Here is a 26,169-nt window from a genome sequence, read left to right as displayed (position 1 = left end):
CCACTACTAAGTTATATTTTTTAGCGATACTAATAAATAACTACTTTAAAAATAATTATTTATATTAAAAATTTATTTTTAATTAAATTATAATTATTTAAGTAAACTGGATGAGTTCTATTTTTTATCTAAAAAAAAGCTCAACTCTTAATATCATGCGACTAATGTAATTTTAATTTGCCATCAAACAACTATAAAGATCCTCAAAGTGGAGTTGTCAGCCACAATATCACATTTTAAACATACCACAAAGGTCAAATTAGATTTTTATCTAATTTTTTTTCTTCCATTTTTTCCTAATAATATTAATAATAGTACTCAAATAGAATTACAAAATGACCTATTTTAGTTGTTTGTGATAACTTTTTATTTGAAGAAGAGATTCTTTTTTCTTTTCTCAATAAACACGTTACTATCATCAAGTAAAGATGTTCCCCATTAATGCCCAAAATGGAGGATTTAATTCTTTCTTTGCAGATGTTCCAACAAGTTATTGTCAAGGCATGTAGGTGCCTGCAATGATTGATAAAAAGAAAGGGTGTTTGAATTGAATCATAAGTGCTTTACTACAATACCATTGACCACACTGATAAGGATGATCAAATAAGCCTAAAATCCCAGTACCACAATCTTTTCCACTCATTTGCCCAACTCTTCTCTCATTTCTCTTTTCCCCAACCTAACACATCTTATCATCTCTATTATTGTGTCTGCAAAAATAACAGTTGAAATATAGGAACATTTACATTCATATCGATCACATTTCGTATGGTATTCGTATCCGCTACATCGGGTCTGCTTCCGTTCGGAACAAGAAGTTTTCCTCGGAATTTCGTTTTTGTTGGTTTTTAGATTGGAAGTGGATAGTAATTTAGCTTAGCAGAGGCTTCTCTGGATCGAACTCGCTTCCAAAGCCATCCCCAACTGAGTAAATTTCTTTTCCTTTAGCCCATAAGACGAAGTAGAGACCGATGAACATGAGGAACATTCCGGCAAGGCTGCATTTACAAAAAAGATTCATATTATGTTGGAAAATTTTGGATTTGGAACTTTGAAGAAGCAAATCGGTGAATCTCTGTATATATATGGTTTACCTTCCTAACGAAATGGTCTGGCCTAAAGTAATAAAGGAGAGAACTACTGTAATGACTGTTCCAATGGGGCAAAACATTGAGACAAGCACTGGTCCCCTTTTCTTCATTGCCCATCCATTGAAGCTTACACATGCTCCGCTCACAGCACCTCCCTGCATGTCCGAATCAGAACAAAATCAATGCAAAAAGAAAAGCTGCATTAAAAGGGGACGAAAATTTATAAAAGCTTGAAAATGTAAAGCAAGAATTGATGTGCTTATAGCATTTTATGAATTGTTTCGACTCTTTCTATATGCATTCAAATTTCATCTACCATGTAAGTAGTTATGACATTACACCAAGAAAGGGCAGTTGTATACCAGTAGAGAATAGCCAACTAGGTCCAAAACACTGACAAGGGGCCAACCCCATTCGGCATCATGATTTTTGAACAACTGCACTATTGAAGTTATAACCAGTCCAATAAACGATGTTATTGCACATAAGGACATCGGAGCCGGAAAATCACCCAAAGTTGCCGCCTGCAGAACATGAAATCTTAGCAAAAAAAAAAAAACTCATATTTAGCCTTCCTATATTTGTTTTCCATTTCAAGAATACCTGCAATACAACACTGCTTGATAGAACTAGGACTGCTGCCATGAGGTACATGCAACCGATGATCTTATTTTTGTCGAAAATATCGTTATCAACTGCCGGGTGATCCATCATTGCATCTCCTGACGAGTCAGTACTCTGCATTATACTCATTGTAACGGCTCCTGCGACACACACGAACGTGCCTACAATCTTTATTTTACTGTATAGATATGTTAGAACAACTTTTTCTACCCTGCATCAACATTGCCAAAATTCATCATCGGGTTTTTCGTTACTGATTTGATTACCAAAAAACAAAAAAAGAGAGAACTGAATTTAGTACCTGAAAACCCAAGCAATTATAAAGATAAGCCCAGGAGCAAGGTTTGGCATGGCTGTTGCCACTGCTGGTGAAGTTAGATTAATCCCTTTGAGGTAGAGGAATTGGAACAAGGTCACCCTGCAACAAAGATGATTTAACATAATTGAAAATGGATTGTCGACATCATTACTTAAGGCATTTTTTTTTATCTTGTTTCTTCATCATATACATACATACGGCCTTACCCTCCAAAGGAGATAAAAACAAGCTGAATTATCAATTTCAGTGTTAGACGGTTGGGCCATAGGCTCCTGCAAAAATGAATGAATGTGAATTGACACCTTCAAAAAGTTTTCATTCATGGCTAAAGCAAAAGAAAGAAAGATTACCTTTCAAAATAAAAAGCAAAAGGAGAGAGAATAATGAAGGTGGCAAGGGTGAAGCAAATAACAATGGTGAAAGGGCTAAGGCCAAGGGACATGAGATAACCAAGTAAAACCGAGTTCCCTGCATTAACAAATTGCACTCCTATCAATCCTCCTATTATTACCACATCTTCAATCACATCTCTTTTCAGGTACACCACCATCTTACTTTTTCCCCTACTTTCTTTCCCTTCCAAACATAGAACAAAGAGAAGAAAAAAACAACAACAATGCTTTACGTATACAACTTTTTCTCTCTTTTTTCCCCTTCCTGAAAAAGCAGATGATCGAACCCTTTCTTTATTTTGCCCCTTTTTTTAAAAAAATGTTTGTTTCTGATTCTACATCAAATCACTTTGCTTCTTTCTTTTTGGTTTTGGGGCATGTAATTGTAACCGAAGGAAAGCATTTTGTGTTTATTCTTTTTTTCTTGGTTATCTCTGTCTCCCTCTTTCTCATTTGGGACTTGACTAACATTAAGAGGCTTTCTCCTGGTTATTCGCTAGAGGATGGTTATACAAAGGCTCTACCATTGTTTTTAATGGCTCCTCTCATTCTCTTTTTATAGCTTTCCACTAAAATTTAGCTCCCTAGAGTTTGTATTTATTTATTTTCTCTCTCAAACTCTTTGTTTGGATTTTTGGAGCACTGTAAATTGTAATGCAAATAATTCCCACATTTTTTTTTACTAAACATTTGTCGTATTCAACCACCATCTCTGAACTAAACCCTCTCAAACACACATTTGGACTTGGATCCTGGCAAAACAGGGCATGCAAAGTCTTTTGGTCAAATCAGAAAATGAGAAGAAAAAAGGAAAATCTATTTTGACCTTTCAAAAAATTAACTGACATTTTTTAATCTCATAATGTGTATGAATCAAAATTTTCTGTTAGAAAGAAAAAAAATGACATTTTTTTTTTCAAATAAAAACCTATACGTTCTTGACGCTTCAGTTATTTGAACACTCTCCGTCATAGCCATTGTCTCTTCATAAATCACCTTGGACACTGCTAGGCCAAACTCTATTGCAACAGGCAATGCACTCAGATCAGAGAGTGAGTTGTCAGCAGAAACCATTCTACAGTGTGGAAATAAAGCAGAGAACAGCATTTAATGCTGATCGACAAACAGGCGCAACAGCCCAATCTCAACAAGAGATAAGTTTATGATTGGCAAACAAGCGCAACAGCCACATTGCTCACGCACCATTGATTCCATCTGGGAGAAGAAGCAATATGTTACCATCGTGTTCAAGATCAGTCATAAATGAATCACTCCAAGTACATTAAGTCGAAGTCAGAATATTTTATTCCACAAACACGATTGACCATATCCTAACCTCTATTGCACAAAAAAATTAGAATGCATTCACTAGGTCTATGTGTCTGGCAGACTTGATGATGAGCTAACTATCCACCCCGACGATTAACCAGATTGTATAAAGAAGATTATGGCAAAAAAATGAAGGAACTATGAGCAGAAAATCAGAAAGCTGGGTGGAAGAGGAGTAGGTTAGCAGATTTTTAACATGTAAAACTTGAAGTTATATCTTTTCCTATGCAAAATAAGCAAGACTAATTACCAGGAAGATAGGTAGAAAACAATCCACAATATGCACAAATGCAAGGAATGAGATGGAGTGTTCCAATCCCACAACTACAAAGGCAGGCCGTGTATGACATTTGATAGAGGCTTTTCTCCAAAATTAAGAAGAGAATAAGTAAGGGAACTAATTTAGATAATAAAAGAGAAATGTGAAAGTAAGGCCCTATCCTGAATAATTAAATAATTTCAAGATCACTAAAAAAGCACTCACGGTTCATTGTAAATTCCCACTTGATTTCTTTCAAGCATGGTCACTTATGTGCCTGCAGGAACCAAATGTTGAATCAGGCCTTTGAATTCAGGAAAGCTTGCACATTGCATATTTTCCTACCATCTTTGGGGTCTCCATCAAATGTGGAATCAGACATGTTTTTAAGGTAACATGGCTCATCTATCTAATGCAAGGTGGGGTTTGTCAAACACTCTTGCCTCTCCACCAAATAGGTTAATTCAATTAACAGCTATAAAAAATGGAAAATGCAAATTATGCATCTTTTCAATGACCCCATTGCAGCAGAAAAAATAATATCTCTGGTTTTCCTGTATGTGCATGATCTACAATCTACTGCAAATGCTGAGCTTGTAAGAGAGAGAGACAAACAGAGGCATTTCGCTAGTTGCTTCTTAATTGGAAGAAATTATTTTTAAAAAATTCACATTCATTTTTGAACTGGTGTTGGCTATTTGCTCGATCAATATGATTCTGCTCTTAGCCTTAAAGCTTTCTACCACAATTATAACACACAAATAGCATTTACAAGGCGAAAAATCATTCAGAACTCTCCTGTTAGTAACATCTTAATATGCGAAACAATTGATCAAGGAAAACAAACTTAATACATTTCAACAAAACTCAAAACCAAATCATTTTAGAGTCTGAGTCGAGAAGCACAAAAAAAAAAAAAAAGCTACTCACTGTCGAAACCATTTTTTTGAAAAACGACGGGAATCGACTTTATTTGAAAGTGAAAATTAAAACGGGAGTCACCACCGATCTTTATTAGGTGTGATCGGGTCACCTTTGTTTTAATAAAACGTCTTAGTTTACTAAAACGGTGCTTTTGGTCTACGAAACTTGAGAGAACGGGTTCAGGAGTCGGTTACGTGCGAGGAAGGATTAGCACCCTCGCCACACCCAAAATTGGTACCAAATTATTAGTTAATGTCCTAATGTCGAAAATTGAAAATCGGGAATAGATTCAAGATATGATCCCCTTTTTTGTCAATGTCGATTTTAAAAACGCTTAAATTAGCTCAAAATGATTGCTAAAGACTTCCTTGTCTCGAGATATCGGAGTATCACATCCCGTAAGTTAGGACACGATACCATGAACTCCCAAGCGCAAGTTTGTCTTTAATTTTAATTGGAATTCCGTGTGTTTTAAAACTCAAAAGGATATTTGGCTATTTAGAACCAACGAGAAAACTGAAACCCCGTAAGTTAGGGCAGATTCCTCGAATTTCTAAATAATAAACATCGCTTTTGTTTTAAGGTTTAGAAAATGCGGACGAAATTTTAAAGAGAAATTCGATTATTTAAACAAACGAAAGATCGAAACCCAACACATTAGGGCACGATCTATCGAATCGCTAAACACCAAACTTCGCCTTTGTTTTATAAAGTTGACCCAAAATACATTAATTTGACTCGGAATGAAATAGAATCATGAATTTCGGATCAATAAATTGAAAACTATAATGCGATAATTGCGAATGAAAGGCGAATAAACATGGAAAAATATACATGGATAATGAACTCTATTTATGAATGGAAATAGTATAAAAAAAAAACGAGTTAAATAGTATAAAAAAAACGAGTTAACGTACACACAATGGCAATGGGCTCACATCCAAACAATAATAATCAAAATAATGGGAACTAAAATGTAACTACTTAAAGAGACGAATCAAAATAAAACTATAACAAGTTATCAAAACATAGATGAATGAAATTAGATGGCAACACAAAAGACTAATGGACTATATGAAATGGTAATATATGGAATAAAATGACAACAACAAACACATATAACATACAACATTTGAATATCAACATGAATAATCAAAGAAAAATAAATAATATAACAAGGTTTAAAATAAATGATAGATGAAACCAATCAAAATAAAGATATAAAAAGTTAAAATAAATAATATATAAAATTTAAAATAAATAATGTAGGAAATGATTTAGAATAAAAAGGTTTTGACATGAACATAAAACAATTCGAATAAAATAATATGCAAAGCAATTTCAAATACGTAATATACATAATAAATTAAAAAATACACAAGGTAATACTAGAATAAGACACTTTAAAAACATATGTAAGAGTTTAAAACAAATAATGTGTAAAAGAGAAATTTAACGTAAATAATATACATAAAATATATAAATATGATCCAAAGCAATACATATACATAAATGTGTATATATATATATATAAGATAAGGAGTATATAAAATATTTTAAAGTAATATATAGAAAGTTTAAAATGAATAACAATAAAAGGAATTTAAAATGATTAATGTATAAAATAGTATAACTAAATAACACATACGAAATTTTAAAGTACATATTATGTATAAAATGATTTAAAATAAAAGGTATATAAAAACTTGAAATGATAATATGTATAGTAATGAATAATATATGTAAATTTTAAAATGAATAATAGTTTAAATATGTATAATATGTGAAAAATAAAATAAATAATAATCAAACCTTTTAATATATGAGAAAAAGGGTTAATAACGAATAAATGACAAATTTGCGAGAATAAATTTGAATCAAATAAATTTAGGACTAAATTAAGACCTAAATGAAATTAAAAATGAAAACTACAAATAAAATAAGCAAAGAGGGATCAAAACGAAAGGTTGCGAATGGGCGAAGGACCAAACGAGAAATATTCCCGTGTCCACAAAACGACACCATTCCAATGTCCAATCTTCAGATGGTCAGAGGACCAGATTGAAACGAACAAAAAATTATGCGGGAAGATTTAAGAAAAATAAAAAAAAAACAAGCAAGGGCTAGATTGCACTACGTCACAAAAGGGGAGGGGCTTCGCGCGCAAATAGCCCAATTAGCAGAAACAAGCGGATCCTCCCGGGTCGGGTCGCGCGTCCGGGTCAGGGCATTAAACGGCGTCTTTTTGGTGCCTAAAGCTAAGGCCTAAAACGGTGTCGTTTTTGAACGTTTATAAAAGCTAATTTTTTTTTTTTAAATTTCATTTTACACCACTTCAAAGAAAAAAATTTTGAGAGCTCCTCTCAACTCTCCCTCCCTCTGAACTCTGGTTGGGGGGTCTGGGCATCAACCACCGCACCGACCACCGATTACCGGCGACGGCACCGCCGTCTGCGGTGATCGGATAAAAACCAAAACCTTCACCCCATCCTTTTGAAACCCCCTAAGCCTAGATCCGAACTCAAATATCCCAAAAAATGAGCAAGACGCCAAATAAACTCAAGAAACCCCTCGATTTCCGACCACCGATCCTAGGCAGTGGCCTCCTCAGCCGTTCTCGACGTCAAAACATCGAGATTTGTTCTCTAAACCCCTTTTTTACGTTTTATTTTTTAAGCCTTTTGTAAAAAGATTTATAAAATAAATAAAACAAAAACAAATATCAAAAACGAAAAATATAAAAAAAGAAAATAAGAAAATAAGAGCAACCTTTTAAACTAATTTTCTGCCTTTTGATTTCTCTCCAAATATCTGTCTATAATACAATCTTTTTGTATTAAAAAAAAAAAACCCCATACAATCGGTTCTTTTCGGCTTTATAGCCGATTACACTGATTCATTTACTGTTTTTGCGTATTTGCGTGTTGTGTTTGTCTCTGCTCTTCTTTGGTCTGTTTGCAGGTGACAGTGAAGCGATGGGACGTTGGCGTGTTGCAGGCGTGGCCAGCAGAGGGGTACGGCGCACATGGGGCTAGGTTTTTCTTTGTTTTCTAAAAATGTTAGGAATGGGCTATAAGGTTGGTTTGGGTAGTGGGCTTAGTTGGGTTTCTAAACTTGGGTAGTGCATTGGACCATAGAGTATTTGGGCCTTGTGAATAGACTTTAAACGAATTTTTTATGAATTTGGACTGTTTTGATTTTGTTATATCGGGCCCGGGCAAATTTGGGCCCGTACACTCACAATAGAAAATAGATAAAATAGTACTAGGGGCCGGTATAGGTGTAACAGAGTGCACCCTGAGAAAGTGCCCGGCGACTCCTCGATGTTGTGCTCAGGCATTATGGTTAAAAAGATAAGTGTAGGTATGGTCAAGAGTTTTGTCTTTCTATCATTTCCTGCTTCAAAAAGTCAGTACACCTTTTAAAGAAGAAAAATCAAACTACAATAATATATACATATACACCACTGAATATAACCAAAAAAAATTATTCACAAATACATTACATCCTTTTACAAATCAAAGAATCGTTTCATATCTTTTTCTTTTCTTTTTTCTTTTGGTGTGAGCAATTTTTAATTCATACATAAACAATACTATAAAAAAAAGTTCTAAAAGAGCTCAAAAAAGAAGGCTCTTATGTAATCATCAAAAGAAGAAAAAGACTACCAATTAAAATCTCCCACTATAAAATTACTTTGTGGTAAGAATTTTCAAGACTCCAACAAAGAATCATATTTAAAGTTAGGGTTTATCCATACAATACTTGAATACTTTTCACTTTTTTATTTCGTGGCTTCAAACTTAAATACATTACGATTCCATTGATCAAACTATGGGTCAACTCGAGTATATGACCAATCTCACGTGTCGCTAGACCTGTTTAAAAAATGGTAGAATTTGAACAAAATACAATGCTTGAAAAATGGACTTAGGTAAAAACAAATATGAGGAATATTTTTTGAGCTCGGCTTGGTCTATAGCCTGAATATTATGCTATAAAATAATACTATATAAATTATATATTTATATTAAATCATTAACTAAATAACAATTAAACACATTACTCAAAACCTAAACAAAAACTTATCCAACTAAATATCCTGACCCAATAAAATTTTAAAATTTATATTTAATACAATAAATTATTTATCATATTTTTTTGTGTTTTTAATATAATAAAACATTTATTATATTTATGGTATTTTTAAAATATAAATAATTTAATGTGTTAGAAACTTGTATTTTATCGTTTTTAGTGCATTTAATGTATTTTTAAAAAAATAATTTTAAATAAACAGCAATCTAATAAATCTAATATTGACAAGTCAGGTCGGGCCCAAGTTTACTTTTCTTAAATTAGGTCGGGTTTTGGTAAAAAAATAATTTTATTTTTCGAGTCGGGCTCAGACCTGAAAAAATTGATTTAAATACTTTGCATGAGCTTGCCCAAGAGCACCTTTAATTCCAAGTCAACAGCCACCTTTGATTTCACTTTCTCAAAATCAATGGCTCACATTTCATCTTCGTACATGTGGAACCTTCCATTCTCTGGTTAAAAAGGATGAGCTAACACTCCTAAAACCCCTTCAAATGGTTGATCATTGCCGTGATCAACCTTGAAAACCCTGATTCTAATAATCGCTATTGGGTAATTGTCTATCTCCGTGGAGTTCACCGGAATAATTAAAGCCCACATTGAAAACAAGTGCTTAAACACTGTTTTGATTTTCGGTAAATTTATATAATTGACCATGTCCATAGGTGAAAAAGTGTATGTTAAAGTCCATTGGCGATCCACAATCCCACCTCGGCCTTGCATAAAAATAGGTAAAATATTTCTTCACATGGATTGTTAGATCGGTGTTGGAAACACTGCAACTCAGGGACATGATTGTCGATGTCGTTTTGGAATCGAGCTTTCCAATTACCGATAACCCGAGCGTTTTATTGGTACAAAATCACGAAGGATTCGAACTGGGCATCGAAAATGTCATTAAGTTGTTGTTTTGATCGTTGGGAATTGATAAGTAGTCGAACTGTTGAAAATATTTCTTGAGTTCCAACATGCCCCTAATGTGGCTACACTTCTCGACATCTTTAAAGCAAGTAAAATTATGCCACGTAACATTGTCATCGTCGATAGTTATGATAAGTACTTATCTTGGTTTAATTCTAACGGGAAATCGTAAACGTGGGAAAACAACATCAAGTAAAGAAGAACCAAGGAGAGAAAGGAACATTAACCAAAGAAACATAGTTGTTTTCGTGTTCCATCCATTACACAAGGTTAGGCAGTTTTCCCTTGAAAACATGAAAATTCAAGAGTTGGAGATCCTAAGCATCAACACAAATCGATTAAATTAAATTTCAAATTTTCGTATTACTCATTTATTTTTTTCTAAAAAAATAAACGATATGAATATTAATCGAAAACTTGTATACAAATGTGTTTTTGTCAATTCACTTGTGGTTTAATCAAATTTAATCTCTTTTTTCATTGAAAAAGCATATATCTAAAAAGTAGAAATTGTAAGGAAGCAATTGAATTTAGGTTAGGGTTTTTATGATTTAAAGATATATTAAGAATGTGTTGAGGAAGAACTTTTGGGGTTAGCTTTAATTACCAAATTTGGTATTTTACCGTCTAACAACGAAAACGAGAAAATTGAAAGTTTTCTATCTTTTAATAAAAGAATAAATGTAACCATCAATTCAAGTCTCCTCTACTATTGGCAACCCAACCATAGCTATTCCCTTTCAATAATTCTGTTGTAATCACCCAATTGCATCACTGTCCCCACCTTCCTACATTATCATTTCAATTTCAGAAAACAACCTTATTATTAATATTTTACAAACTGGTCGTAGTTTGCAAATAATGAAAGAATTCAAATGTAGATGTTAAAATTCAAATAAAGGAACAAAATTTTCAAGTTAGATGATTGGTTAATTAGATTTTTAATCTTTAATTAGACAAATGAAAGGACTAAATTTCTAGAACAAAAAATTAAGAACTAAATTTTATTAAATTGAAGAGTACAGGGATTTGAAAGCAAGATTAGACAAAATAAAAAGACCTCTTGCATTTCCCTTTCGAACCCGTTTCTTTGGAAGAAAAGCTGTTTTGGTTGATTCCATCCATGGTAGAACCAAAGTAAACATAAAAAATATCTCCAATTATTTGTTCCTCTTTTGGCCTTTGTCAAAAAATCTGATTTAAAATTATTTCAGCTTGAGATTATAGATAAAAATAAACATTAAGTCAAAATATACATATATCTTAAGGTACATACCACCATGCCTTAACTATATCAATTTTAGATATATTAAAAAATTATTTTAATCATCCATTTAATTATTTTTGTATCTTTTAATTTTTAAACTTGTATTTTCTATCAAATTATCCTAACATAGATGAAAAAATTAACAAAACATGACATATACATAGATTATCATGTAATTGACACATCAAGATTTAAATAATTTTTCAGAAAATTTAAAACATTAACTTTCTTCATTATTTTTATAATTCTTTTTAAAAATACAAATTTAAGAATTAAAAATAAATAAAAGTTAAAATTATTATTTTTAAATTAGAAAACTAAAAAATCATTATACCCATAAATTTTAGGTCAACGTTTGGAACACCTACAATCTACCTACAATCTACCGCCTAACGGATGCCTTGGGGAATTTTATCTATGTTGAAGGGTTGGTTTCCATTAATTTTTTAATAACGGGATAGAAATTATTCATGAACCGAATTTAAAACGGTATAATAATTTATTTTACTTTCTAATTTTATAAAAATGTACTTTTATTATTTATTTAATTTTTCGTCTATTTGAATTCTTTAATTTGTATTATTTGTTAAATTATTCTAAAAGAGATAGAAAAATTAATACATTAATTTTACTAACGTGATATCTGTGTGAAAGTCCATATGTATGACACTTTAGCAATTAATTATTTTATACCTTTTAAATATATATTTTAAATTTTAAATAAAATTTATACCTTTTTGAATTTTTATATTTTAATAATTATTAATGTGATAATTCACTTGTATACTACATCAACAAAATTAAAAATGTTAAAATTTTTCATATATTTTGAATGATTTAATAAAAAACCTGAGAGAAAAAATTAAATAAAGAATTAAAATAATTTTTATAAAATTGAATGGCCAGATAAATAATTATATTATTTAAAATTAATATTAATTAGAATTTTAAACATAAATTATTTGATACTCTTTTATGATTCAATCAACTGCTAATTCATTTTATACTTTAAAAAATCAGGGTACTTTTAATTTTTAACATCAATTAATGGAGTTATTTTTTAAAAGAAAAGCATTAAGAAAATATGTCGAGATGGAAGAAGATAAACTACTCCAGAAGCAGGCGTTGATGATGTCATGATGAATGGGAATTTGAGAATTTATAAAAGCTAAAATTGGATGATGAATCAAAGTTATCCATTTGGCAAGGTGTCTCCACTTAGTTGTTTCTTTGAGGAGGTTACAATATTCAACCAAATCATGATTAATTTTAATTTCATTAATTATTCAAGCAGAAGACTTTTTAAGTTTTTTTGGGTTTTTGAGGAGAGCAATGTTAAGTGGCTGAAGCATTTTCATTTTTTCACTCCCCATGTCACCCCATACTATTGCTTTTTCACTGTCAACTTCACCATTTTTTACACTCTAATTTCAAGTAAGATTCTTGAAATGTCTTTCTTTAAAGTCTCTATTTTAACGTATTTACCCCCAAAAATTGACCCCTTTTGAAAAAAAAAACAATCAGATATTTCATATCTCCACATCATGACTTTACCTTTTCTCTCCAATAATAATTATTAAAGTAAAAAATTCAATATAAGTATATAGTAGTATATGGGTTAAATTTTATTGTAATCCATGTACTATATGTAAGTTGTATATTTAATCTCTATATTTTAATTTAGTTATTTTTAATTTGTACCTTTTCAATTTCAAAGTTTTAATTATAATCATCTGGTTAAATTTTACAATTTCTAGAATTTGATATGAAAAATAAATTATCATATATGTAATATCATGTCGGCTTGTTATTTTCAGATATTAATCACAAAAATCTATTAATAGATTTGATTGTTGTCATTTTGCATTAAGACTAAAAATTTGAAATTGAAAAGTATAGACATTAAGAATGATTTAATTAGAGAATATAAATTAAATCAACAAGTTTTGCACACAATACAAGATTAATAGCAAAGTAATTGTTATATTTGGATCAAGACTTAAAATTCAAATTTTAAAAGTTTAAAAACTAAAATTAATTAATTTAAAAAATACAGATATTAAATTTGATTAATTATAATACATAAATTAAATCTATAACTATAAAGATAAATAAAAAACATAATATATATGACATCATTCTTGGCAATTCAAAAGCCTACGTATACAAAAAGCCCGATAGAAAACTATTTTTTTACCATGCCCGAGAGAAGACTTAGGGCCTTTTTGGATTTTCAGTTCAGTATATTTAACTTTCTTTTTATCTCATACTAAAGTTCTTATTTTACCTGTATCACTATTTTTATATTAACTACAGATAAACTTTTAATCAAAACAACGATGATCAAAACAATGAGATTAGCCTAATATCCTACAGCCTCTATCTTAACCTTGCTTATAAAAGCCACACAGCTTGCCCGGTAAAACTTTAACCAAATGGTCCAAGTCATAATTTAAATTCTTATTTTCCTCTTTTTTTTCTTTAAATATTATTTTAAGTACTATAATCGAATTATGGTTTAGATTTTTTAAAGCCGTTTAAAATAACCGGATTAAATTATGTTAATTTCTTTTATTAATTATATTTACATGTGTTTTTTTAGAAGTAAAATTTGTAATGGTAAAATATTAATAAAGCAAATTACTACATCATTTAACACAGATTGGTGGATAATAACTTGATCATCAAACCAAATGAAAGATCAACATTCTCATCCATGAACAATGGGACCAATCTATGCACAACACCATTGACCCAATCAGTGAGCAAAATAAAAAGAAACACAATTAAACCTAGTACAAAGTTTATGGGTCTCTTCAACAAAAGGTAGAAAGAAATTTTCAAAATACTACAGTTGAGTTAGTTAACAATAGTTAAGTCATCTACAATGTGGTGAAGATCAAGCTACTTATCCATTTGGAGGACCCCAGTAATAGTGGGGGCTTGTTTGAACGAGCATCAAATGCACCTCCAAACTGTCACGCGTAGCTCGGATAGTTTTAAACATCAATATTAACATGTATTTATTTTGTGCTGAAAATGTTATTTTTGATAAAAATAACATAAAAATTTTAATCACGTTAATTATTTAGACTAATTAATAATATTATAAAAATAAAAAAATTAAATAATACCAAATTAGATTACAACAATTAAAGCCCAAATGTAACATGGACTAAATTACTCATTTCTTCAAGAGAGGCCAATTTGTCTAATTTAAAGACTAGCAGGGACCTAAGGTTATTTATACTATTAAAAAGTAAAGGTGTTAATAAAAAAAAGAAATAATTTGTTTGCTAACTCCCAACTTTACGCGGGCTTTCATCTTTGTACATGAGTCAAACTGTCGAAACCTTCTTTTTTCTCGGTAAAAGAAAAAACCTAAAGTTCAAATGTTTGTCGGGGCTTAAGCGTTCAAAATGTCCAACCAAAGTAAACTTGAAGATTCCTCGCTGGACTATATAAGTGGAGAAAAAACTAGTTTTGCTTTTCTAATATATGAAAAAAGTTAATATATATTTTTAATTTCCTCGTCAATTAATCCTTCCAAAATAAAATAAAATAGTCAGTTATCCACCAAATAATCCTATTTCCATATTTATTCTTAATATATAAATATTATACATAAATATATATTTGTTTTTCTTTTCGGATTCCATCCTAACCTTTCAAGTCCAAAATGAATGGTCAGGAGTTTTGTCTTTCTTATCATCTCCTGCTTCAAAAAGTTGGTACACATTTTTTAAGAAGAAAAATCAAACTATAATAATATATACATATATAACACCACTAAATATAACCAAAAAAAATTATTCACAAATATATTACATCCTTATACAAATCAAAGATTGTTTCAGTTTTTTTTTTTTTTCTGGGTGTGAGCAATTTTTTCTTCACACATAAATAAAAGAGCTCAAAAAAGAAGGCTCTTATGTAATCATGAAAAGAGAAAAAAAAACTACCACTACTATTGAAGATGTCCAACTACAATATCTTTGATTGAGGTTAATTGCTTTGTTGTAAGAATTTTCGTACGCCAATAAAGAACTGTATTGAAAGTTAGGGTTTGATCCGTACAATACTTGAACACCTTCTACATCATCGAGTTTAAGATTCACTTTTTTACTACGTGGCTTCAAGCTCGGATACATCACGGCTTCCTTGATTGAACTATGGGCCAACCCTAGTATATGGCCAATCTCATGTGTAGCCACTGATTCCAAGTCAATAGCCGTCTTTGATTTCACTTTCTCGAAATCAACGGCCCATGTTTCATCTTCGTCCAAGTGGAACCTCCCGTTCTCTGGTGAAAAAGCGTGAGCTAACACTCCTAAAACCCCATCAAACGGTTGACCGTCACCATGGTCACCCTTGAAAAACCCGATTTTGATATTCGCTGATGGGTAATCATCTATCTCTGTGAAGTTTACCGGAATCACCGAAGCCCACCTCGAGAACGAGCGCTTAAATACTGTTTTGATTTCCGGTAAGCTTATGTACTTGATCATGTCTGTAGGCGAAAAAGCATACGTTAAAGTCATGGACGACCCACGGTCCCACCTCGGCCTTCCGTAAAAATAGGCAAAATGTTTCGTCGCATGGATTGTCGATTCAGTGTCGGAAACACCACACCTTGGGGACATGATTGTCGATATTGTTTCAGAATCGAGCTTTCCGGTTACCGGTAACCCAAACTTTTGTTGGTACAAAATCACAGCGGATTCAAATTGAGCATCGAAAACGTCAGTGAAGTTGCTGTTTTGATGGTTGGGAATCGATAAGTAGCCGAACCGCTGGAAATATTTCTTGAGTTCCGACATGCCGCTGATGTGGCAACCTTTCTCAGCGTCTTTAAAGCGAGTAAAATTATACCAGGTAGCGTTTTGATCATCGATAGTTACAACAGTTACTTGTCCTGGTGCGATTCTAGCGGGAAAACAAAAACGTGGGAAAAAAAAGAGGAAAAGAAGAACGAAGGAGAGAAAGGAACAATAACCAAACAACGGTAGCATAGTTGTTTCTGTTGTTAGTTATTTTTGGGATTAGAGCTGAAATTTGAAGCAACCATAGGCAGAGATAAGAGTAAGGAACAAGAAAAAGGAGTGAGAAAGCTAAATAGATTCTGCCGTGCCCCCTTCCTGGAGATACTGACTTTTGAAGGCAGAGAATGGTGGATTAACCACTGCTTCGGTTTCTAATTAAATTTTTTAATTAATATTTTTCGGTATCTGATATGAATACACGTTTTTTTGGGTGTTATTGAAGAGGGGGATGTGCTTAAAATTCTTAAATTAGTTTGATTGAAATTTTTATTCTTGTTGTTTGTTGACCAAATGGCTGATTTCAGCATTAGTTCTTTTTCAAATCACTTTCCAATAAGGTTTTCTATTGTTCCAAGTTCAAACTTTTATTACAAGACAATTCTTGGTGACTCAAGTTCTTCGATTGCGTGTTTTCGTGTTCCATCGATTACACAAGGTTAGGCAGTTTTGCCTTAAAAACATGAAAATTCAAGAGTTGGAGATGCTAAGCATCAACATAGAAATTTCTGAAGCAGGAGGATAGGAATTTCAGCCCATCACTCATCAAACTCGAGTGATTACACAAATCGGTTAAATTAAATTTACAAGTTTTCTTATTATTCATTTATTTTTTATAAGAAATATACTATATGGATATTAATCGAAAACTTAAATACAATTTTGTATGTCTTTTTTTTCATTGAAAAAGCATATATCTAAAAAGTAGAAATTGTAAGGAAGCAATTGAATTTAGGTTAGGGTTTTTATGATTTAAAGATATGTTAAGGATGTGTTGGGGAAGAACTTTTGGGGTTAGCTTTAATTACCAAATTTGATATTTTACCGTCTAACAACGAAAACGAGAAAATTGAAAGTTTTCTATGTTTTAATAAAAGAATAAATATAACCATCAATTCAAGTCTCCTCTACTGTTGGCAACCCAACCATAGCTATTCCCTTTCAACAATTCTGTTGCAATCACCCAATTGCATCACTATCCCCACCTTCCTACATTATCATTTCAATTTCAGAAAACAGCCTTATTATTAATATTTTACAAACTGGTCGTAGTTTGCAAATAATGAAAGAATTCAAATGTAGATGTTAAAATGAACAAAATTTTCAAGTTAGATGATTGGTTAATTATTATAGTTTTATATAAAACGGCATTTAAGGTCAAAGTCTTCCATCGTTTCGCTTTCAGAAATGCAATGAAGTTTATCAATATAAATGGGTGCACTAATTCATTATAAAATACTATTTTTAGTGTTTAATTATGTCTCCAATCTTTGTACTTAATGAACTTTTTAATTTTAGTCCATTGCTTTTATTTTTGGAAATTTATTCCCTTTACTTGTCCTATTTGAAAATTAAATTTCAAATGATAATATTCTTACCAAACTTTTATTAAATTTGAATACGTGATATTTTAATATTGAAATTTTTATTTAAAAATTAAAATTTAATTGATAAAAATATTCATATTTAATAAAATTGCTAAAAATATTATCAATTAAATTTTAAATTTTAATTAGCAAATGGAAGAAGTAAATTTTAATAATTTGAAGAGTACAGGGATTTGAAAGCAAGATTAGACCCAAAAGAAAAAAAAAAAAGGACCTCTTGCATTTCCTTTCGAACCTGTTTCTTTGGAAGAAAAGCTGTTTTGGTTGATTCCATGGTAGAACAAAGGTAAACATAAAAAATATCTCCAATTAATTGTTACTCTTTTGGCCTCTGTAAAAAAATCAGATGATATATATATATATATAATTATTGTTATCACAATAAGATTTAAAATTGAATACATATTTATTTTTTCGATTTAAAAATTAAGAGATTATAAATAAAAATAAACATTAAATCAAAATATACATACATATTAAGTTACATACAACCTTGATTTCAACTGATTAATAGTTTTTTATTTTATTTTATTAGAACTATATAAAATTTAGGTCAATGTTTGGACCACCTACAAGCTACCACCTAACAAATGCCTAAGGAATTTTATCTATGTTGAAGGGTTGGTTTCCATTTTTTTATAACGGATAGAAATTATCCATGAATTGAATTTAAAATGATATAATAATTTATTTGGTTTTTCTAATTTTATTAAAAATAATTTTAATTATTTATTTTTTAGTCTTTAAATTTGTATTATTTGTTAAATTACTTAAAAAGGGATAGAAACATTAAGATACAAACAATCCAAGAGGTAAAAATTTAAATGAATTATTAAAATAATTTTTATAAAATTGAAGAACTAAATAAGTAATTATATTATTTAAAATTAATAATAATTGGAAATTTAAATATAAATTTCAACTGCTAATTCATTTATACTTAAAAAAAAAATTTGAGGGGCACTTTTAAAATTTTTAATTAACTTATTTTCGTTTTCTAATTGATGTTCAATTAATGGGGTTGTTTGCATTGGGTTGGAAGATAAACTAGTTTAGAAGCAGGCGTTGATGATGTCACGACGAATGGGAATTTTAGAATTTATAAAAACTAAAAATGGGATGATGAATCAAAGTTATCCATTTGGCAAGATGTCCCCACTTAGTAGTTTCTTTGAGGAGGTTACAATATTCAACCAAATCATAATTCTTTTAAGTTTTATTGGGTTTTTGAGGAGAGCCATATTAAGTGGCCGAAGCATTTTCATTTTTGACCCCTCCATGTCACCCCATAGTATTGCGTTTTATGCCATGATTTCAAGTAAGATTCTTGAAATGTCATTCTCCTAATACAAATGAAAGAATTGTTCCAATTCTTTTTCTTTCTTTTGGTGTGAACAACTTTTTCTTCACACATAAATAATACTATAAAGAATTTTTTAAAGGAGCTCAAAAAAGAAGGCTCTTATGTTATCATCAAAAGCAGTAAAATAACTACCATTACTGAATAAAATGTCCAACTACGTGATCTAGGATTCAGTCTAATTGCTTTGTTGTAAGAATTTTCAGAATTCAACAAAGAACTGGATTTGAAGTTAGGATTTGATCCGTACAATGCTTGAACACCTTCTACATCATCAAGTTTAAGATTCACTTTTTTACTACGTGGCTTCAAGCTTGGATACATCACAGCTTCTTTGACCGAACTGTGGGCCAACCCAAGTATATGGCCAATCTCATGTGTCACCACTGATTCTAAGTCGACAGCCGCCTTTGATTTCACTTTCTCGAAATCAACGGCCCACGTTTCATCTTTGTCAAGTGGAACCTTCCATTCTCTGGTGAAAAAGCATGAGCTAACACTCCTAAAACCCCGTCGAATGGTTGACTGTCACCGTGATTGCCCTTGAAAAACCCGATTCTAATATTCGCCGATGGGTAATTGTCTATCTCCGTGAAGTTTACCGGAATCACCGAAGCCCACTTTGAGAACGAGCGCTTAAACATTGTTTTGATTTTTGGTAACCTTATGTAATCGATCATATCCGTAGACGAAAAAGCGTACGTCAAAGTCATCGACGACCCATGATCCCACCTCGGCCTTCCATAAAAATAGGCAAAATGTTTTGTCGCATGGATTGTCGGACTGGTGTCGGAAACGCCGCACCTCGGGGACATGATTGTCGATATCGTTTTGGAATCGAGCTTTTCGGTTATCGATAACCCAAACTTTTGTTGGTACAAAACCACGGCGGATTCGAATTGAGCATCAAAAACGTCAGTGAAGTTGTCGTTTTGATTGTCAGGAATCGATAAGTAGCCAAATCGTTGAAAATATTTCTTGAGTTCCGATATGCCACTAATGTGGCTACCCTTCTCGGCATCTTTAAAGCGGGTAAAATTATGCCACGTAGCGTTGTGATCATCGGTAGTTATGATAGTTGCTTGTCCCGATGTGATTTCAGTGGGAAAACAAAGACGTGGGAGAAAACAGAAGAAAAAAAGAAAGAAGAAGAGGAAGAAGCAATTACCAAACAACGGAAACATAATTGTTTCTGTTGTTAGTTATTTTGGGGACTAGAGCTGAAATTTGAAGCAATCATAGGCAGAGATAAAATTGAGGAACAAGAAAAAGGGGTGAGAAAGCTAAATAGATTCTGCCTTGCCCCTTCCTGGAGATACTTTGAAGGCAGAGCATGGTTTACCTTTTCTAGAGAACCAAGACAGCGGGAAACAACAATATTAGTTGATAGATGGTTTCAATTTCATGATTACCAAAGAGGCCAGTAGGTTTTGGCACGCAAATCTATTTCTTAAGTGGGATATTATCGCTAGTAAAAAAGGTGGGATATTACCAAAGAAGGCCATAGACTTTTTTTTTTTTTGAAAATGTCATTTTAATCCATGTTTATGATTAAAATAAAAAAAAAACCCACTTTTTATTACATAACTCATAGAGAAGTGTCCTTTGTTTGTATTTTGTCGTCTTCGTTTATTGCCATCTTTTCAAATTTATTCACTTTATAAATTTGAACCAATTATAAAAAATTTCCTACATTTTTAATTTAAATTCAGATAAATTTCTTGTCCACATAATAGCTCTTTGCTAAATCAATAATTAAATAAGGTTTCCTTTTTCCCACTTATGAAAATTCAAATTAAATTCTTCATATCTTTAATTGTTCTTCAAATCTGCATTTCAGTAAACATTAATTAAAACTGTATTATATTTTAAGACAAAATCTTCAGTTTTCTTATTCTTTCTTTACTTCTACTTCATTTATTTTTCTTCTTATTATTATTATTAATTTTTTTGGTCAAAATTTATTGTCCTATTAGTTCACAGTAACTTGCGACTTACAAATCTGCCCCGTTTGGAGAAAGAATTTTGAGAGCGTCGATCGAAAGAAAGGAAGCAAAACCCTACTTATTCTTCGTTTAAACCTCCGCATTGGCATTATTTACAGACATACCCTCTCATTCTCCTTTACTCTTTGATGATTGTGGTTGTTGGGGAGAGCGGGAGGAGGGATTTGCGGTGGAAATAAGTGATGAAGTTGAGGGCGGAGTCGTTGTTGCCGTCGTAGTAGTGTTCGTTATGGGTGGAGCGAAGGCGTGGATGTTTAGCGTGGTATCGGTAAACCTGAACGGCTCCGTTCTAAGCAACAAGCATGTATGTTGGAGGTGGAGATCCTCTGCGGCGCAGCAGAGTAAGCCAATCTCATGGTCGCTCGTCTTTGGCTTGATGCTTTTCTCCTTAGGCATTGTTTCGCTCTTCACCGGACATGTGGTCTCTGATCTCGACTGGTATTCCCGGCGACTTGTGAAACAAAAACTCTATTTCAAATTGGTACAGTGAAAAATAAAGAATAATTTCGCTTTCATTTATGTATTTATTTATTATAATTGTTATTTATATTTTATGCTAATTTGATGCAAATGCTGCAGGATGGAAGTAATAAAGGACCGATTGATATATGGAAATCTGAAAATGGACAAAGTTTCTATGGATGCAGCAAAAGAAGTCGTAAATTTCCTCGTACGTTAATTTTCATTTTATTTTTGGAAACTTTGGTTTCTCTAAATAAAAGCTGGACTGGATTAAGATTTAAGAAGCAAATTTCAATCATAACAGGAATGATTACTTTCCTTAAATGTGTTTTATCTGAAATTATGCGCTTGTTTTTCAACATGTTAACTGATGCTAAGATTGTTGCTTTGGATGTTTATCTTAATTACTTGTAATGCAAAGTTCTTGGTTTTTGTTTTGGAAATTCAAAATTATGTGCATCTCTCTAAGTTTGTGATTGAGAGACAGTAGTTTTAAGTTTTTTTGATGGCAGTCAGTAAATTGTTTGGTCCTGAGGTAAGAAAGAGCTAAGCAATCAATTAATTGTATGTTGTATCAAGGACATATCTAATTCCAACATTTTCGACTATTAATAGAAACACGAGGACGATAGTTTTGCATTTTTCAAGTCTAGGCACCTAAACAACAATGCAATCTACCTTGACTGCTTCTTTTGCTTAAATAGATTATGAGCTTTGAATTTGCCTATGTTTATGATGTGTTAGCTGATAATGTTGGTGTTTAACTTTGAAGAATAAAACTAATTCTTGATGATTTCTCCCTGAAGGGGCATTAGATGGAATTAATTCTTGTTGGGCAACTTTGTGATACTTCTTTTCTTTGTAGCATAATTTTCTAGTAAAATGGTTCTAATACCTGATGTCTAGTATCATCTGTTTTTACCTCTTAGAAAGAATCTATTTGACACTGTTTTCATTTAAAATTTACCAAACCAGTCTCTTAAGTTCACTGATTCATCATTTACATTGATATTTGATATCTAGATGCTGTACGTGAGCGATCATCAAATGGTTATTTGCTTATTGCTGCAAGTGGTGGACTGAATCAACAAAGAACAGGAGTAAGTGGAAATTTTTACACATTATGCTTTATTTTTCGGTAAATATCCTAATGGAAGATATTTTTAACTCCTTCAATGGCATATCTAACTTATTTATGTGTGTCTACTTAGTATTGTTACTCCTGCATTATGTATTATTCAAACCAATACGATTTGAGTTGATTTGAATAAATTGAGTTTTGGTGTGCCTCTGAGATTTAGGCATCATACTGAATTTATTATCCTCACTGACCTTGGATAGTACTATTTGTTTAGAATTCATAATTTGATAATGCTGCACAGATATCTGATGCTGTAGTTGTCGCATGGGTTCTAAATGCAACCTTAGTGGTACCTGAGTTAGATCATAATTCGTATTGGAAGGATAATAGGTAAGTTGAATCAGCCTATTAGAAGTTCAAATTAATATCCTATTCCTCTGTTCAATTGTTAAGGTTTTTTCCCCTGACATGCAGTGACTTTGTCAACATTTTTGATGTCAACTGGTTCATTTCTTACCTAGTAAAAGATGTTACCATTGTAAAAAAAGTTCCTGATAAATTCATGCGATCAATGGAGAAAAATCCTTACAGTATGCGTGTCCCAAGGAAATCCCCTCCAGAATATTATCTAGACCAAGTTCTGCCAATACTTAAACGAAGACGTGTAAGATCTCTTTCAAATACTCTTTTCACTAATGCTATTTAGGTTGATTGTAGATATAATTTTCAGAATTGAACTTTCTGATCTTTCTTCATTCCCTCTCCCCCCCCTCCTTCCCTTCTCTCTCTCCTGGTTGTGCTGTTCAAAGGCAGAGTTTTAACAATTTCCTTAACTTTTATGTTCTTTATATCTTGGTAATTGAATCATATGTTGTTAGAATATTTGTATTATACATTTTCTAGGATATTATGGTTTTTGTGTGAAAGTGCAGCAATTAACTCTCTGAAAATTTTGTAGGTCCTTCAACTAACAAAGTTTGATTACAGACTGGCCAACAACATTGATGAAGAGCTACAAAAATTGCGTTGCCGGGCTAATTTTCATGCTTTAAGATTTACAAAACCTATTCAAGAACTTGGACAGAAACTTGTATTGAGAATGCGTGAAATGGCAATACGTTTTATAGCAGTCCATTTGAGGTTTGTTCCTTATCCCAGATGGTTAGATGTGCATGTCAAGGGTTTTTAAAGCAGTAATATATTAGATCTGCATCCTGAAATAAGGTTTGTCAGTAATCCTTGGGGATGCATTTGCATATAAAATGGCATACTTAGGAATTGGTATGACTAGACTTATTTTCAGTCCCTTCACTTTCAGGTGGTGATCTGATTTGAAATTTTTTAAGCCAGATAAGCTAGTGACATTGTAGAATGCCTTTCCCTTAAGTGCCCAATCCTTGGAATTTTGGAAAGGCATCTTAACTTCAGTTCGTTTATATGTATACATTTTGCTGTTATGCATGGCATCATATCCAATGACTACTTTCTGCATCAGCACTGCTGCATCTGAGTGCATGTGTATTCAATAACAGCACATTGGCTCATTTGCATTGAGAAACATCCTTAAGAATAATTTAAAATTCTAATACCTGTTTTCCTGATATTACTCAAACCTTATTTCATTACAGATTTGAACCTGATATGCTAGCATTTTCTGGTTGTTACTTTGGTGGAGGGGACAAGGAGAGATATGAACTTGCAGAAATACGAAAACGATGGGAAACATTACCTGTGAGATTCCATTTTTTATGGCTTCTCACCAGTTCTTTCTTTACTATACACCATAATAATTCTTTTCAGCAGTACCAACCTTTTTTTTTTTTTACTTCATCCTGCATTTTAGTAAAATTGCACTCATCTTCACATTTGTGCAGGATTTAGATGCTGATGGAGAGAGGAGTCGAGGTAAATGTCCACTCACTCCTCATGAAGTAGGATTGATGCTGCGGGCACTTGGTTTTGCAAATGACACATACATTTATGTTGCATCTGGAGAAATATATGGTGGAGAAGAGACTCTGCGACCACTAAGAGATCTATTTCCAAACTTCTACACAAAAGAAAGGCTTGCCAATGAAGAGCTGAAACCTTTTCTTCCATTCTCTTCTCGCCTTGCTGCCATAGACTACATTGTTTGTGATGAAAGTGATGTTTTTGTCACCAATAATAATGGAAATATGGCAAGAATTCTAGCAGGTAGAAGGTGAGAAATCTTGTTATTTCTTGCATCATGCTTTGTTTTTTTTCTTCTGGTAGAGTCCCAAGTGTGGTGTATAGGTGCTAACTTTTATGTTTATCTAGTATTTTATCTGTTGAAGTAATTTAAAGATGTGAAATTTCGACCAGGTTCTAAAGACATCAACTATAAGCAAAATAATGCTCTTAACATGGTCCTGCATTGATTTGCATACCTGTAATACAATGTGGGGCTTGTAATGTTAGATTTACCCCTTTGGTGGGCCCATGCTGAGAATATGTATTGCATCAGCTTTTATTAACATTAGTTGAATATTTGGTACCAAGCTGCTTACCCTGAGCTCCATAGGCGTGTATCTGTTTATTTCTCTGCATTTTACATCGTCCATTGTTTTATTGCGTATTTAGCATGGGATTGATTCTCTTTGAACTTTCTTTAATTCTTCATGATTGCTTGTTTGGATTCAAAGGAGATACATGGGGCACAAAAGGACTATAAGACCAAATGCCAAGAGATTAAGCTCTTTGTTTATGGAAAGGGATAAGATGGATTGGGACACCTTTGCCCGAAAGGTGAAGGCAGTTCAAAGAGGATACATGGGAGAGCCAGATGAGATGAGACCAGGACGTGGTGAATTTCATGAATATCCATATTCATGTATTTGCAAAAAGAACGGAGATCCTGAGTCGGAACAAGTAAGAGGAAATCAAGGATTGAAGAACAGAAGCAAGGAAGAAGAGCCAGTTTTAGGAGCCAAGGGGGATGAACAAGTGTTTCTAATCTGATTGCATCTCTGCCATCTTTTGTTAAGCAGGCACAAAATCTGACAGAACATGCCAGTTGATTTGAGCCAAAACCCGGTCAGGGAAGGTTTCTCTTGTTTCTTCTCTCTTTTACCGAGTAGACACGAGAAAAAGGAATTGAATCTTTGTACAGGCAAAGGTAATTTTAAGAAATTGCGACTATTCATAATATATTTGCTAGGTAGATAGGTATGTGCGATACTAGAGATTCTTTGGTTTGGACTATATTTAGTTCTTTTTCTTTTTATAATTAGACAGTATTCGAATTATATTTAGTTCTTTTTCTTTTTATAATTAGACGGTATTCAAATCAAGCGTTCAATACTCAAGTTCATTTCCAATAGATTTGTCACAGCAGTGCTAAGATATATATTTCCTACAAACGATTTGGAAGAAACCATTCCTCGGGTTTGAATGTCTGCAACGCTTACCCATGAGGACAAATACGACTTTCTCGAGTAATAAATAAATCTTACACATGTAAACTATCATGATAAATTGAAAAAAAAAAAAAGGTTTGAAGCCTGATCTTTATTTGATTCCTTTTGGGTCAACAGAAGACTAGAAGAAACCCCAAGTAATCTAGGTCCACGAAGAGAGCAAAGAAGG

General features: G+C 32.2%; 3 protein-coding genes and 2 pseudogenes across 4 annotated transcripts; 1 reads left to right on the top strand and 4 right to left on the bottom strand.

Moving 5' to 3' along the window:
* Nucleotides 1-522: 522 nt before the first annotated feature.
* LOC108465776 (WAT1-related protein At5g47470-like) lies at nt 523-2,932 on the bottom strand. Its single transcript, XM_017766157.2, has 7 exons — nt 2,385-2,932; nt 2,241-2,306; nt 2,017-2,133; nt 1,695-1,926; nt 1,454-1,615; nt 1,095-1,246; nt 523-998 (listed from the first exon to the last, which is right to left on the bottom strand). The coding sequence occupies exons 1-7, from the start codon at nt 2,582-2,584 to the stop codon at nt 872-874; spliced, it is 1,056 nt and encodes a 351-aa protein (XP_017621646.1). The 5' UTR covers nt 2,585-2,932; the 3' UTR covers nt 523-871.
* Nucleotides 2,933-3,153: 221 nt separating this feature from the next.
* Nucleotides 3,154-10,006, bottom strand: LOC108477863 (metalloendoproteinase 4-MMP-like; annotated as a pseudogene).
* Nucleotides 10,007-14,793: 4,787 nt separating this feature from the next.
* LOC108478706 (metalloendoproteinase 1-MMP-like) lies at nt 14,794-16,596 on the bottom strand. The gene has a single exon (XM_017781181.2). It carries the CDS (start codon nt 16,234-16,236, stop codon nt 15,154-15,156), a length of 1,083 nt encoding a protein of 360 aa, XP_017636670.1. The 5' UTR covers nt 16,237-16,596; the 3' UTR covers nt 14,794-15,153.
* Nucleotides 16,597-19,012: 2,416 nt separating this feature from the next.
* On the bottom strand, nt 19,013-20,497 carry LOC108477862 (metalloendoproteinase 1-MMP-like; annotated as a pseudogene).
* Nucleotides 20,498-20,759: 262 nt separating this feature from the next.
* LOC108479143 (O-fucosyltransferase 29) lies at nt 20,760-25,854 on the top strand. 2 transcript variants are annotated; one of them, XM_017781564.2, is made up of 10 exons: nt 20,760-20,775; nt 20,988-21,498; nt 21,597-21,687; nt 22,503-22,579; nt 22,862-22,950; nt 23,035-23,224; nt 23,519-23,700; nt 24,189-24,291; nt 24,435-24,763; nt 25,227-25,854. In XM_017781564.2, exons 2-10 carry the CDS (start codon nt 21,247-21,249, stop codon nt 25,540-25,542), a joined length of 1,629 nt encoding a protein of 542 aa, XP_017637053.1. In that variant the 5' UTR covers nt 20,760-20,775; nt 20,988-21,246; the 3' UTR covers nt 25,543-25,854. The 2 variants fall into 2 exon arrangements, with proteins under 2 accessions (XP_017637053.1, XP_052879026.1); XM_053023066.1 differs by lacking the exons at nt 20,760-20,775; nt 22,862-22,950; nt 23,035-23,224 and having other exon boundaries at nt 20,792-21,498.
* The last annotated feature ends 315 nt before the right edge of the window (nt 25,855-26,169 follow it).

This window comes from Gossypium arboreum, chromosome 12, assembly GCF_025698485.1.
Source record: "Gossypium arboreum isolate Shixiya-1 chromosome 12, ASM2569848v2, whole genome shotgun sequence".
Lineage (NCBI taxonomy): Eukaryota > Viridiplantae > Streptophyta > Magnoliopsida > Malvales > Malvaceae > Gossypium > Gossypium arboreum.
This window is presented reverse-complemented; position numbering and strand designations above follow the sequence as displayed.

Bases quoted from the DNA above. Each gene is read 5' to 3' on its own strand.
- LOC108479143 (XM_017781564.2), top strand. From the start codon at position 21,247: ATGGGTGGAGCGAAGGCGTGGATGTTTAGCGTGGTATCGGTAAACCTG. The intron at 23,225-23,518 runs GTAAGATCTCTT...AAAATTTTGTAG, and splicing joins CAATACTTAAACGAAGACGT to GTCCTTCAACTAACAAAGTT. The intron at 23,701-24,188 runs GTTTGTTCCTTA...ATTTCATTACAG, and splicing joins TTTATAGCAGTCCATTTGAG to ATTTGAACCTGATATGCTAG.
- LOC108465776 (XM_017766157.2), bottom strand. From the start codon at position 2,584: ATGGTGGTGTACCTGAAAAGAGATGTGATTGAAGATGTGGTAATAATA. The intron at 1,927-2,016 runs GTACTAAATTCA...ATGTTGATGCAG, and splicing joins ATAATTGCTTGGGTTTTCAG to GGTAGAAAAAGTTGTTCTAA. The intron at 999-1,094 runs GTAAACCATATA...TTGTAAATGCAG, and splicing joins CAGACCATTTCGTTAGGAAG to CCTTGCCGGAATGTTCCTCA.
- LOC108478706 (XM_017781181.2), bottom strand. From the start codon at position 16,236: ATGCTACCGTTGTTTGGTTATTGTTCCTTTCTCTCCTTCGTTCTTCTT.